Source organism: Thermobia domestica, chromosome 5 (assembly GCF_964235325.1).
Source record: "Thermobia domestica chromosome 5, izTheDome1.hap1.1, whole genome shotgun sequence".
NCBI lineage: Eukaryota > Metazoa > Arthropoda > Insecta > Zygentoma > Lepismatidae > Thermobia > Thermobia domestica.
Window position 1 is genome coordinate 29,313,884 of NC_137458.1, and position 19,966 is coordinate 29,333,849.

Sequence of the window (19,966 nt, forward strand, 5' to 3'; positions counted from 1 at the left end):
GATTTTCTTTGAGTGCACACGAAGCTTGACATTTAATGTGTTCAGTTGCTGAAAAGGTGACCACATATCACAAAGCCAGTCTATATTTAGCCTCGTTATGTACTAAGCTGCCGTCCACCCGGCAGAGCTGGAAATTTTTGCACCTATTCTCAAGGTCACTTGCAAAGTTCATTACTATCACCAATTTCCAAGCGCCAAAACTTAGTTAACAGAAAAAATCAGTCTCTTTTCCTAATTGTCACACTACATATAAATAGATAAAGTGGCACACCATTGTTTCCCCGAAGTGCTCCTATAGCTATATGAGCGTCTCGGCGAAGCAATTATATGCCATAGTTTCTGATTTTCGGTTAAACTGGAAAAGAAGATTCAACATTCTAATGCAATTCAATGCAATTGCACATATTAAAGAAACTTTCCCCATAATCTGCAGGTACACTCTCGACATTAAACTACCTACATGCTATTCTGTGATTCAATCTTTACCCATTTCACTTAATAACTGAATTTCATCGGAAGTAGGGAACATATGAAAAAAGCAATTTATGTTATTATCATAATGAATATTAAAACCAAATTACAAACTATGCAATTGTGTAAGGCATGATCAAATGCAGCATATAACAATATTAGCAAATATTCATGGGTAAGTGTTCTTTGCACAGGATCCAACGTCCGATTGGTTGTGCTTACCTCAAATACAGACCAGAGCAGATGTTCGGATTTTGCAGTTAGTATAGGACACTCTTCAGATAGCCTCAGCGTTAATCCTCAAAAGGATTTGGGAATAAATTAAAATTTCGATCAAAGTTTAATTCATATTTAGCTTGCGAGTTATTTCTACTCGAAATAATTTATAAATGTTAACTTTTAAAAGTAATTTATAATTTTAACAATATTACGATTGATTGGGAAAGAATAAATATATATATATTTCGATATACCAATGGCCTATATAATGTTGTGCATAGTCCTAGATACTTTCTTATTTGATTTAATTTTAACCTGTTTATTTCGAAAATATTTTATAAGTAGGTCTTCAAGACAATTTTGAGCTTTGTAACTCCGTATATTACATGTAGAGTAGCTAGTGTTTATTTGTTTTTCTTATAAATTTTGTCATATTCTATTTTCATTAATTCTTTATCAGTGTTTCTTGGTTTTATTTAATCGTGTTACTTGTCTTAAAGACGCAACCATTCGTAAAAGTATGCATTTTATGATAATCTATATAACTAATTGCAATTTCTTTATGAGTTAATTATTTCAGACTTTTTACTTTATTTTCAGGTTTTTTGTTGACTTCGTATTATTTATAATTAATTACTTAGAGCCGATACTGAAACAATGAGATTGATTTTTCTAGGTAAGGCGATTATTTTTTTTTCAGTTGATATGCAAGTTTCAAACTAATAAGTATTTAAGATTTCATTATGATGCTTTCACTGATGAACTTTATATCTTCAATTATTTCTGCGGAATAATAACTGTAATAATATAATGTGAAGTTATAAGGGTCCATTATAAAAGTATTGCGCATTTTATGGGAAAAATAGATTTATTGCTCGGACCTGTACAAATGCTTATAATTCTTCAAAATACTCTTCCTCTGCATCAATACACTTGCGGAAACGTGTCTGTCACGCCTGGAAGGTATCCTGAAAGTCCTCGAACGGAATGTCTCTGAGGAACGTTGCAACATGTTTTTGGATGTTTTCCACGATCTCCCTATGCTTTCCTTTTAGCTCTCTCTTTAGTCGGGGAAACAGAAAAAGTTTCAAGGAGCCAAGTCGGGACTGTAAGGGGGTGGGGTCCACCTGGGTGTTGCTCCGGGCCAGAAGTTGGTAACGATGAAGGACGTGTGGCTGGGGGCATTGTCATGGTTGCAGATCCTCGGTCACTATCACATGTACCACAAATATGGACATGCGTAGGGTGTTAGGAATTTGCTGGATGCTCAATCGACGGTCGGAAAGCAAAACTTCGCGCACACGATCCTCGTTCCCTTCGGTTCTGGCCTTTGTTGGGCGTCCATAACGGGGTTCGTCGGCGACCTCCTTCCGGCCCTCCTTGAACGCCTTGTGCCACCTCCTGGACTGTGATCTTGAAATGCAGTCGTCCTTGAAGGCCTCTTGAAGCATCTGAAATGTTTCGGTTGCATTCTTTCCAAGCTTCATGCAAAACTTGATGGCGTATCGCTGTTCAAGCGAACGCTCCATTGCGCCATGTTACAAACTTGAAGAAAACACTTCACACGGAGACACGTCTTTCCGCTCACACTTTTTGGAACATACTGACGACCGGCTGTGTTGAAAAGGCAGTCTCCCCACCACATCGTCCGACCGGTTTTTATCACGCTGCCATGGATAGTCGCGTCACAATAAAATCATGCGCATTATTTTCATAATGGACTCTATATCATTAATATGAAAAAGCTACCAAGATTATACTAGAAACAAAAACCACTTACGTATATAAAAACAGCTAGTTTTGATCCAGTGTGACGGCAGTCTAAATTATTTGTCAACGATTGAGCAAAATTGTGTTTTATACTGTCTTGTATAGTAGGCTATTACTGGCTTGACTGACATTAAATCGACTCACGACCAAGCAGTTGTAGCCGAAGTTGCTCGTCATTTGACCATATAACCTATAGGGTGAATTATTTCAGAAATGACGAATTATTTCAGAGACAAATAATTTTAGACATACCTATACACAGTCTCGGACTGACAAGGGCCAGAGGGCCGGAATACCGGCCCGGGTTCTACCCTTAACTTTGTTCTTTTATATATAAATTTTCAATCCTTATGTAAGTATCTACAACATAACAAAAACACGAAATTCGGGCCTACATCAAATGCACGTCACTGAGTATTTCCAGGGATATCAGAAGATTACTGTAGTTCTTCTCTCCTGGACTCCCAATATCTTACAGGCTCCTTCCCGAAGGTTACAACAGAAATATCATTTAGAAAACATGGCACAGCCGCCATTTCTCGTTCAATTATGGCGATCATTATAGTCTGAATTTACAATAGAGCAAACAGAACGAGGCCCCTTTTCTACATTAGTAATGGATTTTATGTTATCAGTAAAGCTAGGATAATTACACATTTTGGATATTGCATATGCAAATACATGTGTAGGACCGCTAAATTGATCTTGCAGCAGGGGCCCTGAGAGGCTCACTCCGACACTGCCTATACATTTCAAACATCATGCTTGAACCGAACTAACTTTATCGGTATATACTGTGACAACAATGTTGATTATCGTGACGGAGGATGAAGAACAAGAAGGGGGGAAGTAGAAGCAAATGTGAATTTCTGAAGTTTAACTGAGACTATCATGACCCGTTACGGAGAGTAAAACTCCTGGAAGTGTTTTGTCGCGTTCTACCCTAGCCAGCTGTTTTAAGTTGGTCATAAAATTTATATCATGGGGTCAAGGTGGAGCAAAATGAGCCCTGCGCGGCTTCTAACCCGTACCTACTACTACTACTACTACAACTCTTCCTTCTCCACCTCATCCTCATACTACTACTACCACTACTTATCTGCACAAAAGTTAGTAAATAACGTTTTCCAGTATTATTTTCATCTTATTTTAACAAAAGAGACACTGACCAAAGCTTAAAACTTTACTTTATTTTAAATTATAATTTCTAACTGTTTCGGATATCTAGCATATCCTTCTTCAGACACGATCGAAATTAATGAAAATACAGACATATATATAAATGTTGTTATAACAGAGTTTAAATTCTTTAACCGTCATATATATATTCATTGTTATAAAAAATTTTTAAATTCTTTTAACAGTCATATATAGAGTCATATATAGAGTTAACAACATTTATATATATGTCTGTATTTTCATTAATTTCGATCGTGTCTGAAGAAGGATATGCTAGATATCCGAAACAGTTACAAATTATAATTTAAAATAAAGTAAAGTTTTAAGCTTTGGTCAGTGTCTCTTTTGTTAAAACAATTAATCCAAAGCCATGAATAGTCTTACTATCTTATTTTAATGAAAAAGTGTTATGATTTTTTTTTAAATCCTTGGGCCGTGTTTGAACTCACGTCAAAAGCGAGGGCTAGGACGCTCGGCCACGATGACCGACAGCAGTTAGTGTTTTGATTTCTGCTATATGTAGGCTACGTGCCAAGAAACGGATAACTCCAGCCAATCAGAGCCGTGTATTTAGTTTCCACTTCCGGGAGTATTACTCTCCCGAGCTAGTCCTAGACTAGCACGGTATTAAGTAAAATGTTAATATTGTTGTTATTTTTATCTGTTAAGTTGAATTCATGCTAACTTGAGTCCAAACTTCAGAGAACACACACGATCATTTTTAAATCTTGTTTTTGTACACCTTGTCTCAAAAAGGTTGAGCGCATTCTTTATTGGTGTTTTGAGGCAAAAATTTTCTAAGTCCAGCTTCGGGTATCTTCGGGAAAAAGTAAGCCAGGTTCGAACCTCCAAGCCAGCCTTTGCAATCGGGAAAAAGTTTGCAGATGTGTTTTTCTTCTTTTAAATATAATAAGACTTGTTACCAAGTGTTTAAAAAAGCAACATTGATTGAAATACTTAATGATACAATATTTCGAAACCTTGCACATGCTTGTTTGTCATTTAGCTCTCTATACGTAATGGAGCATTTAAATACGTTAAAGAATCTTTCCATATGTAAAAGAATGCTCAAAGTTAAGAAATAGAACATAATTATCGCCTGAGTACTAAAATAAAAGTCAAAGTAGAACAGAAACAGCGTTTGTCATGGATATGAATGTCATAATTATCTTGAGATCCGTTATACATCGCTAGAAGCTTAGCTCTAGAAGTCCTTGTGTTAGCTCATTGGTAAGCTGTCGGATTTCAAATCATAAGGTTGTGAGTTCGAATCCCATCTGCGTCAGTACTTTTTTTTAATTATATTTTCCGCAATGCATGAAAAATTATATAAAATAATTATATTAAAATACATAAGTTGTTTATATATAACATAACAATTGCAGAACATAGTAATTATTATGTTTAAAATATAACATCTGAGATAATTTTCACAGTAGGTCGGTATTATATATGAGGATGTAAATACAAGTTAAGAAACTCGTTCAATAGCAATAAATAAATCATGTAGTGTATTTATTTGCAGCTATTTGTCATATAGAGAGTAATTCTCAACATTCATAATATAGAATGTCATTTATGTTCTTGAAAAGTTATTCGATGCATAAACAGAGGGTATAAACAGAGAATCCAAAGTCGGAACGCTCGCAAAAAAATTCATGAACCCCAAAGGTCACGTGAGCAGACTGGAATTGTCCTTATGAAGCATGCCACAGCAGAAAGTCTTTACATAGATTTTCAATTCAATTCCTGATATATGCTTTTGCAATGTGGAAGTGGTGATGCCTTGAGTCGCCCTCTCTCGCTCGCTCACTCTCTCTCTATTTATACAGAATATAAAAGTGGATTTATGTGTGTGTTTCAACATAATTCTGATATATCTAGAGCAATTTTAACTATATTTCTTACAGTCTGGAAAAATAGTACTGTCGGGATACATATCAAAAATGCTAGAAACGGGTCGATATTATTATTGAATCCATAGTTTCGTGGTCGCTTAGGTGAATAGCTCTACTTTCAATTCAAGTCCAATTAAGCTCCCATTAGCACCCAGGGTGGTTACGTAGCGACATAAAGATATCGAAATCAACCGATATTATAATCGAATCGTAAGTTTCTAGCGCCGCTAACAGTGCAGCATTTCCCATTAGTCCACATTAGTCCCATTGCCTAGAGGGCAACATATTTGCAGAGTGCAAATTTTAAAACTTGAATAATATTTTAATTTTTTCCGTATGAAAAAATTAAAAATCATGAGCAAATATACTATTTCACGAACAATCCTCTTTTACTATTCTAATATGTTTAATAATAGCGTAGGAAATGTAATAGTAATTCAGAACATGTTTCACAGTTGTTATTTTTTCTTACATAGTTGTAGCTGTAGCATGTAGTGAGTGGAATTTAACTGTAATAAATTCACTAATTAACCATATTCGAATTAAGTTTTATTTTTAAGTTCGGAATGAAGGGGCGGAGAAATATGGAGTTATTGGGGGCACCGAGCTTTTCTACATTTTACTTTCAAGATCTCCATTTTTCTTTTGTCATTTGTTCCTAATAAAAAAAGTTCAGTCACTTTTGGATTGTCATAGGATAGTAGGAGTTGGACTTTGGGATGCAGCCTGTGAGATTCTAGAGGAGCTAACTGCTTGAAAAAATATTTTTGAATCATCTGTAACATATGAAATAAGGATATGTATCATACAAAATTGAAAGTAACTATGTCTGCGTAATCATCACGGTCAAATTGCAAAGTCAAATGAATTGACGTTTGGTATATAATCAGGCTCCAATCCCAACTGGGAAGTTATCATACGCGTGTCACTTTCATTATAATACATATCCTTAGGGGGAGTAGAAGTCCGAATTTTTGCGAAAAATTTAGTATCTCACAAGCCGTTCAACTGAGAGCTGAAATTCAGCATATAACTCTTTATTAAAAATAAAGAGAATATACCCTGGCATTTTTAAAATTGTCTTTTATGAGCGGGGGGACGGGGGTGCATTTTCTATATATTGGAAATTGGTAGTGGGTTGATTTGTAAAAATAATCGAAAACGATTGATATTAGTTGAGAAAAAAATTGAGTAATGCAAACTAAAGTTCTTTTTGAATTTTATACCCACTGCTTTCTATTTATAATTGCTGAAGCTGGTGTTTAATATATGGAGCGTTCCGAGCATAAGGCAATCAAGCCATAAAGTTAGAGAAAAATGGCCATAAAATTTGTATTCTAAACTTCATTACATGGGCATTTCCAATTAGTACGGCATGCTTAATTATATAGAAAATTAGTTTCTCTCTCTCTCTCTCTCTCTCTCTTTTTTTTTTTTTTTTTTTTTACGTTGGTCTACTTTTCCTTGATTCGAAACTTTTAAAGTTCACCCTATTTTCTACTGAAATGTGTCTGTAAGGCAACAAAGAAATAATTACATATGATAAATTTAAATTCATTTTAATTCGGAAGATGAGAAACACTTTGCCATTATATATCGTAAAGGTCAGACCCACCAGTATTGTAACAAAGAGGTGCTTGAGCCAATGACGGTAGAAATTCAAACTCCGATAAGTGATAATTTCACAGTCTTGTTTTATTACAAGTGTAATCTCTTTAGTCAATGGAGAGGAGGACGTGGGTCATCGGTCAGAGTTGATGTCGATGGGTTTTGGTGGTTCGGAGTTGGTCGCAATGGTTCAGAGTGGTTCATAGTTGGTGGTGGGTCAGAGTGGATCACGATGGTTGATGGGTCAGAGTGGGCCAATGGGTCATTTGGGTGGTGGGTCATAGTGGGTCATGGTGGGTCGTGGATCAAATTTTCATTGACCCACACCATCTCTGGTTAAAATTGTACTAAAGATAAGAGGCACCGAAGATGCATGTCGGCTATTATGCTCAAATTTTGCGCATGGATAGTACTCCACCAGAAAGCAATAAATCTGAAACGGTTCACGGTATGACCTCCTAGAACTCGAGATGTAGGGGTTTGTCTGATTGGCTAAATTAAGACGTCAATGATTTATCCTTCAACAGCCAAGCTTTTTATGATCGTTTCCGTGGGGAAGTCAGAAGAACACGTGCCTAGTAATCGTAATATTGATAGTTCGCGTCCCCCCGGGGTATTTGTTTTGTGTTTTTTTGTTTCACCTAAATATAAAATATCACACATATAGGCATTTTAACATATTTTGGGAGAGTAATTTTGTGGTTCGTTGGCGTTTCATCGCGTCTCTGCCGCTGGTAGTAAAGTTTTCAAAATGGAACTTGGGCCATCACGGATCGTCGCTGCGGGGCCACCAATTTCTGGCGAGAGGTTAATAGTTGACCATCTGTAGTCCACCGACGCTTACAGCTTAGGGTAATGAACGATGTCCTTGCCTTGTAGACTTCATGACTACCGACGTCGGCAGTCAACTAGCTTTTAGTATTCCTTTACTAACCATCTATCGTTCATGTTTGTACACGGTGTTGTCATAATAATAATAATAATAATAATAATAATAATAATAATAATAATAATAATAATAATAATAATAATAATAATAATAATAATAATAATAATAATTATTATTATTATTATTATTATTATTATTATTATTATTATTTGTAGTAACAGTAGTATAATTGATGATAGAATAATTATTGTCTATGTATTGTCTAGGTAGGACTACACACAGGATTTGGCTCGTTTTGGTTCGACTTGACTCTAATCCGAGTCGAGTTGGAAGATATTTTTCGCGCCGAGTCCAAGAGTAGACCTCAAAGATGTCTGTTTCGAGTCGAGTAGAGTTTCAAAGAAAAGTCGTTCGTGCCCATCCCTACTAATGAGAGCTTAATCGGAGTTAAGCGAAATTGAAAGTCTCACTATTTATCTAAGCGACCCCGAAAACTATGAATCTAATATCGATCATTTTCTAGCAATCTTTTATATGTATCCCCCTCCCATTCACCATAGGTAACCCGACAGCACTCTTTTTGAAACTATAAGAAATGTGGTTAAAATTACTCTAGGCCAGTGGTTCTCAATCTAATTCCTATCACGATCCCCTTTTATCACACGCTCTTGCCAGCGACCCTTTTATAATTTGTTTTATAATAAGCTTGTGTGGGATTTTTAACATACCTATTTCTACAATAGTAGAATCCATTTTTTTTTGTTTATAGTGAACAGTGCCATGGAAAATCATTGCCCGGGGCGAGAGTATAGTACGATGTCACCGTATATATGAGTGACGTCGACAGACAAGCTACGAAGCGCCACCATGGTTGGCACGAAGCTCAATAACATTTTCAAAATAAACCCTACCTTTCCTTAATTTTGAGCACATTTTATTACGTTTTTCCTTCTATTTTACACATGTGCACATGCACTTTCCTAACTTGAGTAACACACTTCCTCCGAAATGTGTGGCCCCTCTTTTCGGCGCCCGGCACTGACAGTGGATACAGTAACTGTAATATCTATATTCCCAACGACGAAGGTGCTGGTTCAAGATGGATGTTAAACTCCTTCATTGAAGAGGCCATTAACGTATCCGATCTAAGCCCACAACTTCTTGACCAAATAATAGAATGATCATGCGACAAGTCTTTGCAACTGGTTTTCTGTAACGAAGACTTGGACAAGTTCTGCCTGATGAGGAGAGAAGAATATCCTGGTCTGGTGATTGCTGCTTTAAAAGTAATAATTCCATTTGCTATATCGTACTTGTGCGAAAGTGTTTTTTTTAATGGTAAACATTAAAACAAAGATAAGAAATCGCTTATCAGTTGAAAACGGCTTGATAATATTCGTCATGAAGATTGAACCGGGCATTGCTGCACTAGTGAAATTACACCATGCTTAGGTATCTCATTAGGTTTTAATTTTAATTGTATTTCAATGTGCAGGTTTTGTTTCATGTGTATTTTCTAGTATTTCTATATACAGTTCTCATTAGTTTTATATCATACCTCTTTGATTTAAATTCATTTTTAAACAACTCTACTAACTAACTAACTCTATGGCCTATGGAACCCGGAGGTTCAATGCCGCGTTCACAAAAGCTCTACACTGACTTCTATCCTTAGCCAATTGGATCCAGTTTCTACTTTGTATTCTTATCTCAGCGAGATCCATCTTAATATTGTCCTCCCATCTGCCCCTAGGTCTTCCTAATGGTCGTTTTCCGTTTGGTCTTCCAGTCAAGACTTTCAAAGCGTTTCTACTTTCTTCCATTCTAGCTACATGACCTGCCCACCTAAGCCTCCTAGACTTGACGACCCTAACAATGTTGGGTAAACCGTATAAACTATGTAGTTCCTCGTTATGAAGCTTCCGCCATTCCCCATTCTCGTTCCTCTTGGGTCCGAATATTCTTCTCAGGATCCTGTTCTCAAATACTTTCAGTCTATGTTCTTCCCTCAGAGTAAGCGACCATGTTTCGCAACCATACAGAACAACAGGCATGATTATCGTTTTGTATATTTTAAGCTTCAAATTTCTCGACAGAATTCGCGACAAGAGACTTTGAACCGAATAGTAACACGAATTCTACACCCTTTGAAAATGTTCAGTAGACTTATTTTTTATTGTTCTTTACAGTGTGTATAAAAAATAAAAGTATGCCTATCAGAACAAAATTAAAAATAATATGTAAAAATAATTTCTGGTATTAGATTCTAACAATATTTATCTCTTCCGCCTATCTTCGCGATCCCCTAGGGGCCGCGACTCCCAGGTTGAGAAACCCTGCTCTAGGCATACATGAGTTATGATGGAACATACATACATACACTTTTATATGTATAAATGCAGATAAGAGAGAGTTGAGAGAGAGCGATTAAGGAATTACCGCTCTCAATCTCTTCACTTTACTTTTGCGATTCGTGAATTTCTTACGTGACAGTTTGGGGCTAGCTAGGTTTTTGTCTTGAACCACGATCCGATTTTCGATATGCTCTACCTAAATGCTGTAATGCGAATATTGAGAAGTTATCTGCGATGAAAGTAGCTGCAAATAAATATATTACATAACTTATTTATTGCTATTACACGATTTTTTAAATTTGTATTCAATATTCACACATAACACACCGACGTTCTGTGAATACCTCAGATGTTATATTTTAATGATAAGAATTACTTATGTCGTGAAATGATATGAATATATATATTCAACTGATATATACAACTGATGATATGAATATATATATTCAACTCATATATACAACTGATGATATGAAAATATATATACAACTGACGAATTGTAATGTAACTATTTTACGTAATTTTCATGCATTGAGGAAAGTAGAATATCATAAAGGAATCTCACCTGAACGGGTATCGAACTCACGATTTAAACGAGCGGTGGTGTACCACTGAGCTAACATGACCGCTTTTCGGAAGCTGCTTCTGAAATATAACTGAGCTCATACGTAAATGCTCTTTTCCGTATGGAAATCACAATGACGAAACGAGAGTGTGAATACATAGTCTCGAAATATTGTATCATTAAGTATTTCAATCAATGTTACTTTTTTCTACAGTTAATACCATTTCAACATGTCTTATTATATTTAACAGAAGGAAAAACATATCTGTACATCTTTTCCCGATTACTAAGGTTGGCTTTGGAGGTTCGAACCAGCAGCTTTAGTTTACTGTTTTCCGAAGACACCCGAAGTTGGACTTCGAAAGTGTTCGTCTCAAAACAGCTATAATCATATCGCTCAATCTGTTTGGTATATGGTATATGTTTTTATACGTGTAAAGTCAGTATAACAATTCATTCTTTAAACAGCTTTTCGTATGTATTAATATTCCTTTATAAAAACTGTTTTTATTATTATTATTACGGCGCACCATTTTCAGATTTCTTTCGCGAGTCGTTGACCAAGTCGTTCGCCACCAGCGTTGCCAGACTCACAGCTCGGAATTATTCCAAAACCTGATCGAACTTATGCTAGATTCGGTCAAATTATGCTAGATCATCATAATTACTAATTCAGGAGTTAAAAAAAAAAAAAAAACAAAGTTGAGATACGATAACGTAACTTAAAATACACAGAGAGCAAGAATGCATGGATAGAACTCAATACTTCACGCACCAAAATTTTAACTCAACTAAATTACTGCAGTCGTTGCCAAACTCAATGGCGTATATATCGTATAAATGAATGCAAAGTTTTTGTTTACATATTTTGAAAGAAAATTACTTCGCAGCATAAGCGGAGTTGGGAATCGTCTGCTGGGGGAGGGGGCAGATTTTTGGTCGGTCTCGGAGCTGTCATTTCAGGAATAGATATGATCATGAAGTCAGAAGTAAAGATGGTGAAGTTGTCAAAAAGTTGGGGGGAGAATGGCCCCCATAGCTCCGCCCATGCCTCGGAGTTAAAGGATTAGAAAACCCTGAGTGGAGCCACAAAATAAAAAAAAAAAAAGCCCAAAGCCGTTCCGAACTTACTTAGGAAAATAAGACTGCCTGTATGGTTTACCGAGTGTATGAATCAATGGAAGAGGATACATTTCTGCCGTTCTTTTTCTTCCCACGACCAACTTCTCCAGGTTTTACGGCTTTTTGATAACTTGCTGAAATTGTGCTAGATTTGGGCAGGATGCTAAAAGCAAGATGCTAGGTGCTAGAGACATGCAAATTATGCTAGATCTGGCAACGCTGTTCCCCACAATAGGCGTGTCGTGCAAGTAACCAATCACACGTCAGGTACTAGCTTTTACCTATTGCTTTCTTCTCACAGCTCAGAACATTGGTAACTATGGATAGACGTACAGCAGTAATTACTTTATGGGAGTTGGAAGGTTATTCTGCAACTGCAGCTAGCAGGCGAGTAGGTGTCCCGGCCTCTACAGGAAGGCAATGGATTCGGAAATATGGTGCTACAGGTCAGACTGGTAATTTACGATCTCCTGGTCGTCCGCATGTGTCAACCGAAGCCCAAGATGCGAGATTAGTAAACGAAGCCCGGTTAGACCCACTAAGGACGTCTAGACAGATAAGGGAAGCTTCTCTCTTTCCTGGTAGTAAGCATACAGCTTTGCGAAGGCTTCGTCATGCTGGGTTACGTGGCCGTGTTGCTGCCGTGAAGGAAAAACTCTCAGACGACCACAAAATTTACCGTCTCGCGTTTGCACAGGCGAATGTGGGTCTCAATTGGGAAAACGTAGTTTTCTCAGATGAATCCATATTCACAACATAAAAGGAGGGACGCCGTTTTGTGTATCGTCCGAGAGGCACCCGATATGACCATGGATATGTGGCTGCTTGCAATCGCAGTGGCCATGTATCTATTTTATGTTGGGGTTGGATTTCCAGTCGCGGAGCAGGACAGCTTCATAGAATTGAAGGACATCTGGACAATGCTCAGTACTTAGACATTATCAGTAATATCATGGTGCCATCTGTTTCAGCCTGATGGTGTAATTCAGTTCCAGCAATACCAGTCGCCAATACATAATTCCCGTGTGGTTCAGGAATGGTTCGCATGGCACCCTGAGATTGATTTAATCGACTGGCCGCCTCGTGGAGCAGACCTCAATCTCATGGAAAATATGTGAGCAGAAGTGAAGCGTACTCTAAGGGAAAGTTGGCCTGAGGCAGATCCACCAAGAACTCAGGATGACCTGTGGCATCTTGTTTCCGAAGCATGGCTGGAGGTAGGGGAAGGAGATAGATTTGTCACCCATGTAATAGATTCCATGCCCAGAAGAATGAAGCGTGTAATAAATTCAGAAGGGTCTTGGACACAATATTAATGTCCCCGCCTTAACTCCCGAAAACAGCCCTTTTCAGGGCTACCTAAACGCTTCTGAAAATATTTCTAGAAGTAAACCACTCCTTGTATCCGATTTCTGTGCAATCCTACTAACAAAAGAATGATAATTAGCTGTAGGCTTTGAACTCAAGACCTCTTCAGTGGCAAGTCCGTACTCTACCAGTGAGCTAGCATGAACACGCAAACCTAACCTGAAGAAACACGACTTTCAATTTCTGGTATTCGATGACAATGATGCTCATATACTTTGCAAATGTTGTATTCAACTTGGGATATTCCGCAACACACACACACACACATAAACAAAGCGAAAGAGAGAGAGAGAGAGAGAGAGATGAATACACAAAAGCATATTCAACGTATTCGAATGAGACTCTAAGTAACGACATTCCGTTCTAAAGAGAATTTGTGTTTCTTCCCGTGACGTTAAGGGGATCGGGAAAAGCTATGTGTCTTGAAGCAGGATACGACTTTGGATACTCTGTTTATACACTTTCTATATCCGTAGGAATATACTGTATTTCACGAATATAAATAACATACTGTAATGAGAATATTGAGAAGTTAAATCTGTATGACAAATAACTGCAAATAAATACACTACATAACTTATTTATTGCTATTAAACGATTTTCCTAACTTGTATTTAACATTCTCATATATAATAACGACCTACTGTGAAAATTATCTCAGATGTTATATTTTAAACATAATAATTACTATGTTCTGCAATTATTATGTTATATATAAACAACTTATGTATTTTAATGTAATTATTTTATATAATTTTTCATGCATTGCGGAAAATATAATTTTAAAAAAAGTATTGACCCAGATGGGATTCGAACTCACAACCTTATGATTTGAAATCCGACAGCTTACCAATGAGCTAACACAAGGACTTCTAGATCTAAGCTTCTAGCGATGTATAACGGATCTCAAGATAATTATGACATTCATATCCATGACAAACGCTGTTTCTGTTCTACTTTGACTTTTATTTTAGTACACAGGCGATAATTATGTTCTATTTCTTAACTTTGAGCATTCTTTTACATATGGAAAGATTCTTTAACGTATTTAAATGCTCCATTACGTATAGAGAGCTAAATGACAAACAAGCCTGTGCAAGGTTTCGAAATATTGTATCATTAAGTATTTCAATCAATGTTGCTTTTTTAAACACTTGGTAACAAGTCTTATTATATTTAAAAGAAGAAAAACACATCTGCAAACTTTTTCCCGATTGCAAAGGCTGGCTTGGAGGTTCGAACCTGGCTTACTTTTTCCCGAAGATACCCGAAGCTGGACTTAGAAAATTTTTGCCTCAAAACACCAATAAAGAATGCGCTCAACCTTTTTGAGACAAGGTGTACCATCGTGGCCCTTATAAACGCAAGTCTTAGGGTGTCTAATAAATTAAACGAACACCAGGCACGAGATACTATTTTGTTTGCATTTGCAATCAACACTGCAACATGAAGTATTTTATAATATAACCTTGATTCCTATGTATTTTAACATAACAAGTTCTTGTAAGCGCTATTTATGAGTTTCTTCTGTAAAGACGGAATATCTATTAGAGCAATGTTGCATTATGAATTTAGCTAAGTTGCCATATCTCGAACAAACTCACTTAAGAAAAAATCTCATTTTGGAATTATGGGTATTATTTTAAAAGTATGGAGAGCTCATCTCAGGTTGTGAAAGATCTTTGATTTGATTTCATGTCATGTGAGTTTATGGTCAATGGTGGTATTCAGCCGGTTCGCTAGAACCGATTGTTAAAATATTTTGAGTTTGAGGAACCGTTTGTAATAGCCAGATATAAACAGACACACATACACACATACACACATGCACATGAGATACCAAGAATGAGAACTGGGATCACATAAATGAAACGGTGAAGGGTTATTTATATTTGAAACACCATTGTGAACAGTTGTCGAACCATTGCTAGATGAAGGTATTTTCAATATTGTGATAAAAAAATCCATCTTGCACAACTCATTTCCAAGACATTTGCAGTGCTACATAATGTCTTCACACCACTTTGTATCAGGATACTGTATAAGTCGCTATTAGTCGCTTGTGGTATCAAGTAAAGAAAAAATCCTTTTGTCTGCCTTGTATGTTTGAGAAGTGTATATATATATCTATCCACCTACAATCTCTCTCTCTCTCTCCAGAGAGAGAGAGAGAAAGAAAGAAAGAAAGAAAGAAAGAAAGAAAGAAAGAAAGAAAGAAAACGAGAGAGAAAGAGAGAGAGAGAAAAAGAAAGAAAGAAAGAAAGAGAGAGAACCGGTTGCTAAAAGTTAGAATAGCACCACTATTTCTGGTGGACAATATCTTGACTGTAATTTCTCGGGATTTTGCTGTTTCCTCTTACATGACCAATCCATAATTCTTCCCTGGTCATCTGCTTGCATTTATCCCTTTGGCCATCAATGAACAGAAAATAACTAATGCACTTCTAAGGATTCAACGTTCTTTCGTTTCTTTTTTCATACATTTATTTATTTTATGACATAGTACTTAATAGATTGGGTATACACATTAAATATTTGTTGTAGGAATTGAGAAAACAGAAAAAATGACACTATCATGATGTTGAACTTATTTTATTTATGTATTGGCATAATAATAATGTTGTGACAGTAGCTTCTAACTACAAAATGTGTTACAGTCAGGTAGATAGTAAATACATTGTATACAGAACTAAAAAGGAATAAGTAACCAGCCACAATATTACAGAACAACAAAGATATGAAGGAACTTGATCAAGAGAAACAAAATGTTTTGAAATACTATACAATACTAAACAATGATAATGCAAATGTCGGTGTTTTATCGTGATCTATTTTCTCTACTTACCGTATCGGTTTCGACTGTATGTATTCTGTTAAGAAAGATAAACTGAAAGTACTGCACGTAATTAATTTGTTTGGATATTTGGAACAGGACTTCTCAACCTTTCCTACTGGTATACCACCATGCATATTAATTGTTAACACCATTATAAGTCATACACATTACTAATAGCGGCTAGTGTACCACCAGTTGTGCGTTTACCACACTGAGAACCTCTGGCTTAGGAGATACAAAACCTTAGCTCTATTTCAAAAATAGAAGAAAAGAAATAAGTACAGTGTTACATTAGCGAAATCTATTTCATCTTCATATAAAATGGTAACTAAGAAAGTTCTGTCGCTTTTTCACCCACCACCTTCGAACTAGATATATCACCTAAGACGTATCTGGAAGATCAAAAATAGTCACCATCAGCATCGACGAACTTCTGCTAACGTTCTGGAAGGCCATGGATTCCATCGTGGTAGAACTTGTTGGTTCGTGAAGCGAAGAAGGTATCACGTGTATTTTACACCTCTTACTTGAGATTTGAATTGGCGTTCTCTAAGGTGATTGTCCAACGAATGCACAGTGCAATGTCCGGGAAATATGACGGATGCAATAGTGTTTCCCATCCAAGGCGTAGAATGGTGTCCCGGCTTATCCTAGCCACGCGGGGCTTAGCGTTGTCCTGTAACAGGAGGACCTCTTTGCGATTCAGAAGTGCTGGCTCCAGAGTTTTCAGTTTTTCTTGAACACGGCTCAACTGCTGACATTACACAGTTGCATTGATGCTCTGACCAGCTGGTAGCAATTCCCGATGCACAATGTCGTGAGCAGTCCACCAAACACACAGTGGGACCTTCTTCTGGTGCAGTACTGGTTTCGGGTGTTTTGGAACCGGTTCATGGGATGTTAACCAATGATGACGGCGCCGTGGAGCTTCGTACAGTATCCACTTCTTACCACATGTCAACACTCTGTAAAGAAATGACTCCTTCCTCAGACGAGACATTAAAGAAACACAGTTGTCTGCTCGCGTTGCCTTCTGGTTCTGAGTCAAATCATGAGGGACCCATCCACACAACTTGTAGTGCTTCCCAAGTTGATGGAAGTGCTGTCAAATAGTTTGTCCACTCACACTGAATTGTAGTCCCAATTTCTCACATGTCCGGCCACTGTTCATCTCAATTGCTGCCTGAAGGTCTTCATTTTGTACATACGTTGGTTTTACAGCATGTGGTGCGTCTTTCTAGTTTTTCGTCACCGTCCTTAAACTTGTTAAACCACCGCTGCATTGTCTGTAGAATCACAACACCCTAACCAAAGGCCTGGCATACCTTCCGCACCGTTGCAGCAGCGCTTGACCCCAGTTTGAACTCGTACAGCATGCACGCCCTTATGACGCTCTGTGGAGGTGCAATGTCCACTCTGTCCTTACACAAGTTCACTGTGTAACTGAACTGCCACAACCAGTTAGTATGTTGGATATACCCAAACCAACAACTGACCTTCGCCTTATCTGCATTCGCATTCAACTCACGGTTTGAAGGCCAATTGAACACAGATCTCCACAAAAACGACAGCACTTTCTTGATTACCTTTATAATTGATGTTCACTATCATATGTTTAGTCGCAGTAACCAGAATTGGAAAAGGTCTGACAACGAGAACGAAAATTGTTCGGGGAAATCGCGACTCATATTGACGAAGTGTTAAACCAGACTTCATCTCAGATACTTCTAGTATATAACATAAAGAAGTTGGAAGCCATCAACTGAAGCAGTTCATAATGGACTGTAGAATTGGCAACATTGACATCTATAAAATACTACAGGAAATTTGTTATTTGAGCTTCTCCGGTGAACATAATGATAAACGCAATTTCCGATGAAATTGAGTAGGTGAAACGGGTTGTGATCGAATCATAGAAGAGTATGTAGGTAGTTTTATTTCGGATATGTCCTTACAGATGGCAGGGAAAGCTTGTTTAGAATGTGTCATTTCTTGAATTACTTGGAAATTATCAAACTTCTCTTCTAGTTTACTCGAAATTTTGGAAATGTAAGATAGCATTATGTTTAACTAAACCACGCATTTATAACTTGAAAGACAAAGCGGTGGAAATTTGTCTTCAACATTCTGGGAGACGGGTGAAACCGTTCCTATAATATTTCTTTTAGCAATGTTTGAAATATTTGTGAAATTGAAAAATAATACTGTGGGGGATCAGGAAAGCAGAGTTGTCTTCGAGATTAGAAGACGGGCAGATTAGAGGCTTATTCTGGGAGTCATCAATTTTATCTCGCTTTCCTTTGTGGCAATCGGACACAAATAATCACATTTCTGTTCGAAAAACACATTTGAAATCGGATTTTTGAGCGTAGGGATGTTCAAGAATCGAGACATGTCTCGAATATCGACTCGACTTGACTCAAATTCGAGTCGAGACACACTTTGTAAAATTCGAGATGAGTCGAGACACGTATATCTCGATTCGAATTTTCGAGTCGAGACACGAGTCGAGTCGAGTCGAAACTGCTCGTAAAAATGTCGACTCGACTCGAATGTCTCGAAAATCTTTCTATAATTTTTAATATTATTTTGAAGATAGTACACTGAGAAAAAAATGTAGGTGGAGTACTTAAAAAGATAGGTTACATGAGTAATTCCTGTAGTTTTTGGACTTAACGTACAGCTGACGTATAACTGAAAACGCATGTTTTATAATACCTTCTCTATAAGTGTTCCATCTATACGTACTTTCCGTATGAAACAATATGGGCGGTCAGGATCTCACATACAAATGGACGTATATAATATATAGCTGACAAAGGTAACATAAGTATATGCATGTGATATACGGAAAACTGTTAGATGTCAGACATCCTGCAACGGCATGATGTAACATCTAAGGGCAGTGCCTATGTAGCATACGAATAACGTATGTTCCGTACTGATTTCTATAGTAAGCAAGAGAATACCGTATATTTGTACAATATACCGCTGTCCGGAAAACGAATTTTTCTCTGTGTATTCACTCAGAAACAGCCTTGAAACCAATTCCAGCATTTATTACTTTAGAAAGGTACCAAATTTCACAAAATTAAATCCCCACGTTAAGCGGGTTTGCATATCCAGGCTCCTAACTATGAAAACATTTACGCTCAGTCCAACCTCAATCATTTCACGAATTCAAACTGTTTTACGTATGTTATTAGGACATAATATCGATTGTGATTTGTTCTAAAAACACTTTTATACATTGCAAGAGCTGTAACGTTCAAATATTTACTGAGAACTCATAGTCGTATCGGAATAAACAAAAGCGAGTATGGAACAGTAAACTGCTATAACAAAAGGCAAAAGAAGACGTACAAAGGCATACAAAACGGTCATACGAACTGGTGGTTTTGCCGTGAGCAGCGGTGTAGTGAACATCGCTGTGGTGTGCCTCCGATCTCAACGAGATTCTTACGTTCGTTGAAATTGTTTGAGTGTTTCGTTTACTGTACTCAGTCGTGTTTTCTCAGTAGTAGGAACTACAGTGTACCAGTGAAAACTAACAGTTCATACCAGTGACAAGCAGTTTATTGAACATAGTACTCCGTTTTGTTTTTTCTTGCCATGAATAACCTTCGGAAAAATACTGTGCGGCTTGCATTTGACAAGACGACACGAAATATCCGGCCTTCGGTTGCG

At 37.1% G+C, this 19,966-nt stretch overlaps 1 protein-coding gene across 1 annotated transcript in view; it reads left to right on the forward strand.

The window, feature by feature from the left end:
- Positions 1-1,287: 1,287 nt before the first annotated feature.
- LOC145684613 (leukocyte elastase inhibitor-like) overlaps positions 1,288-19,966 on the forward strand; it is an 89,077-nt gene continuing 70,398 nt past the window's right edge. The window contains exon 1 of the mRNA XM_081757000.1: positions 1,288-1,366. Within this exon, the coding sequence (XP_081613126.1) occupies positions 1,348-1,366 (19 nt within the window). The 5' untranslated portion in view covers positions 1,288-1,347. The remainder of the gene's footprint in view (positions 1,367-19,966) is intronic.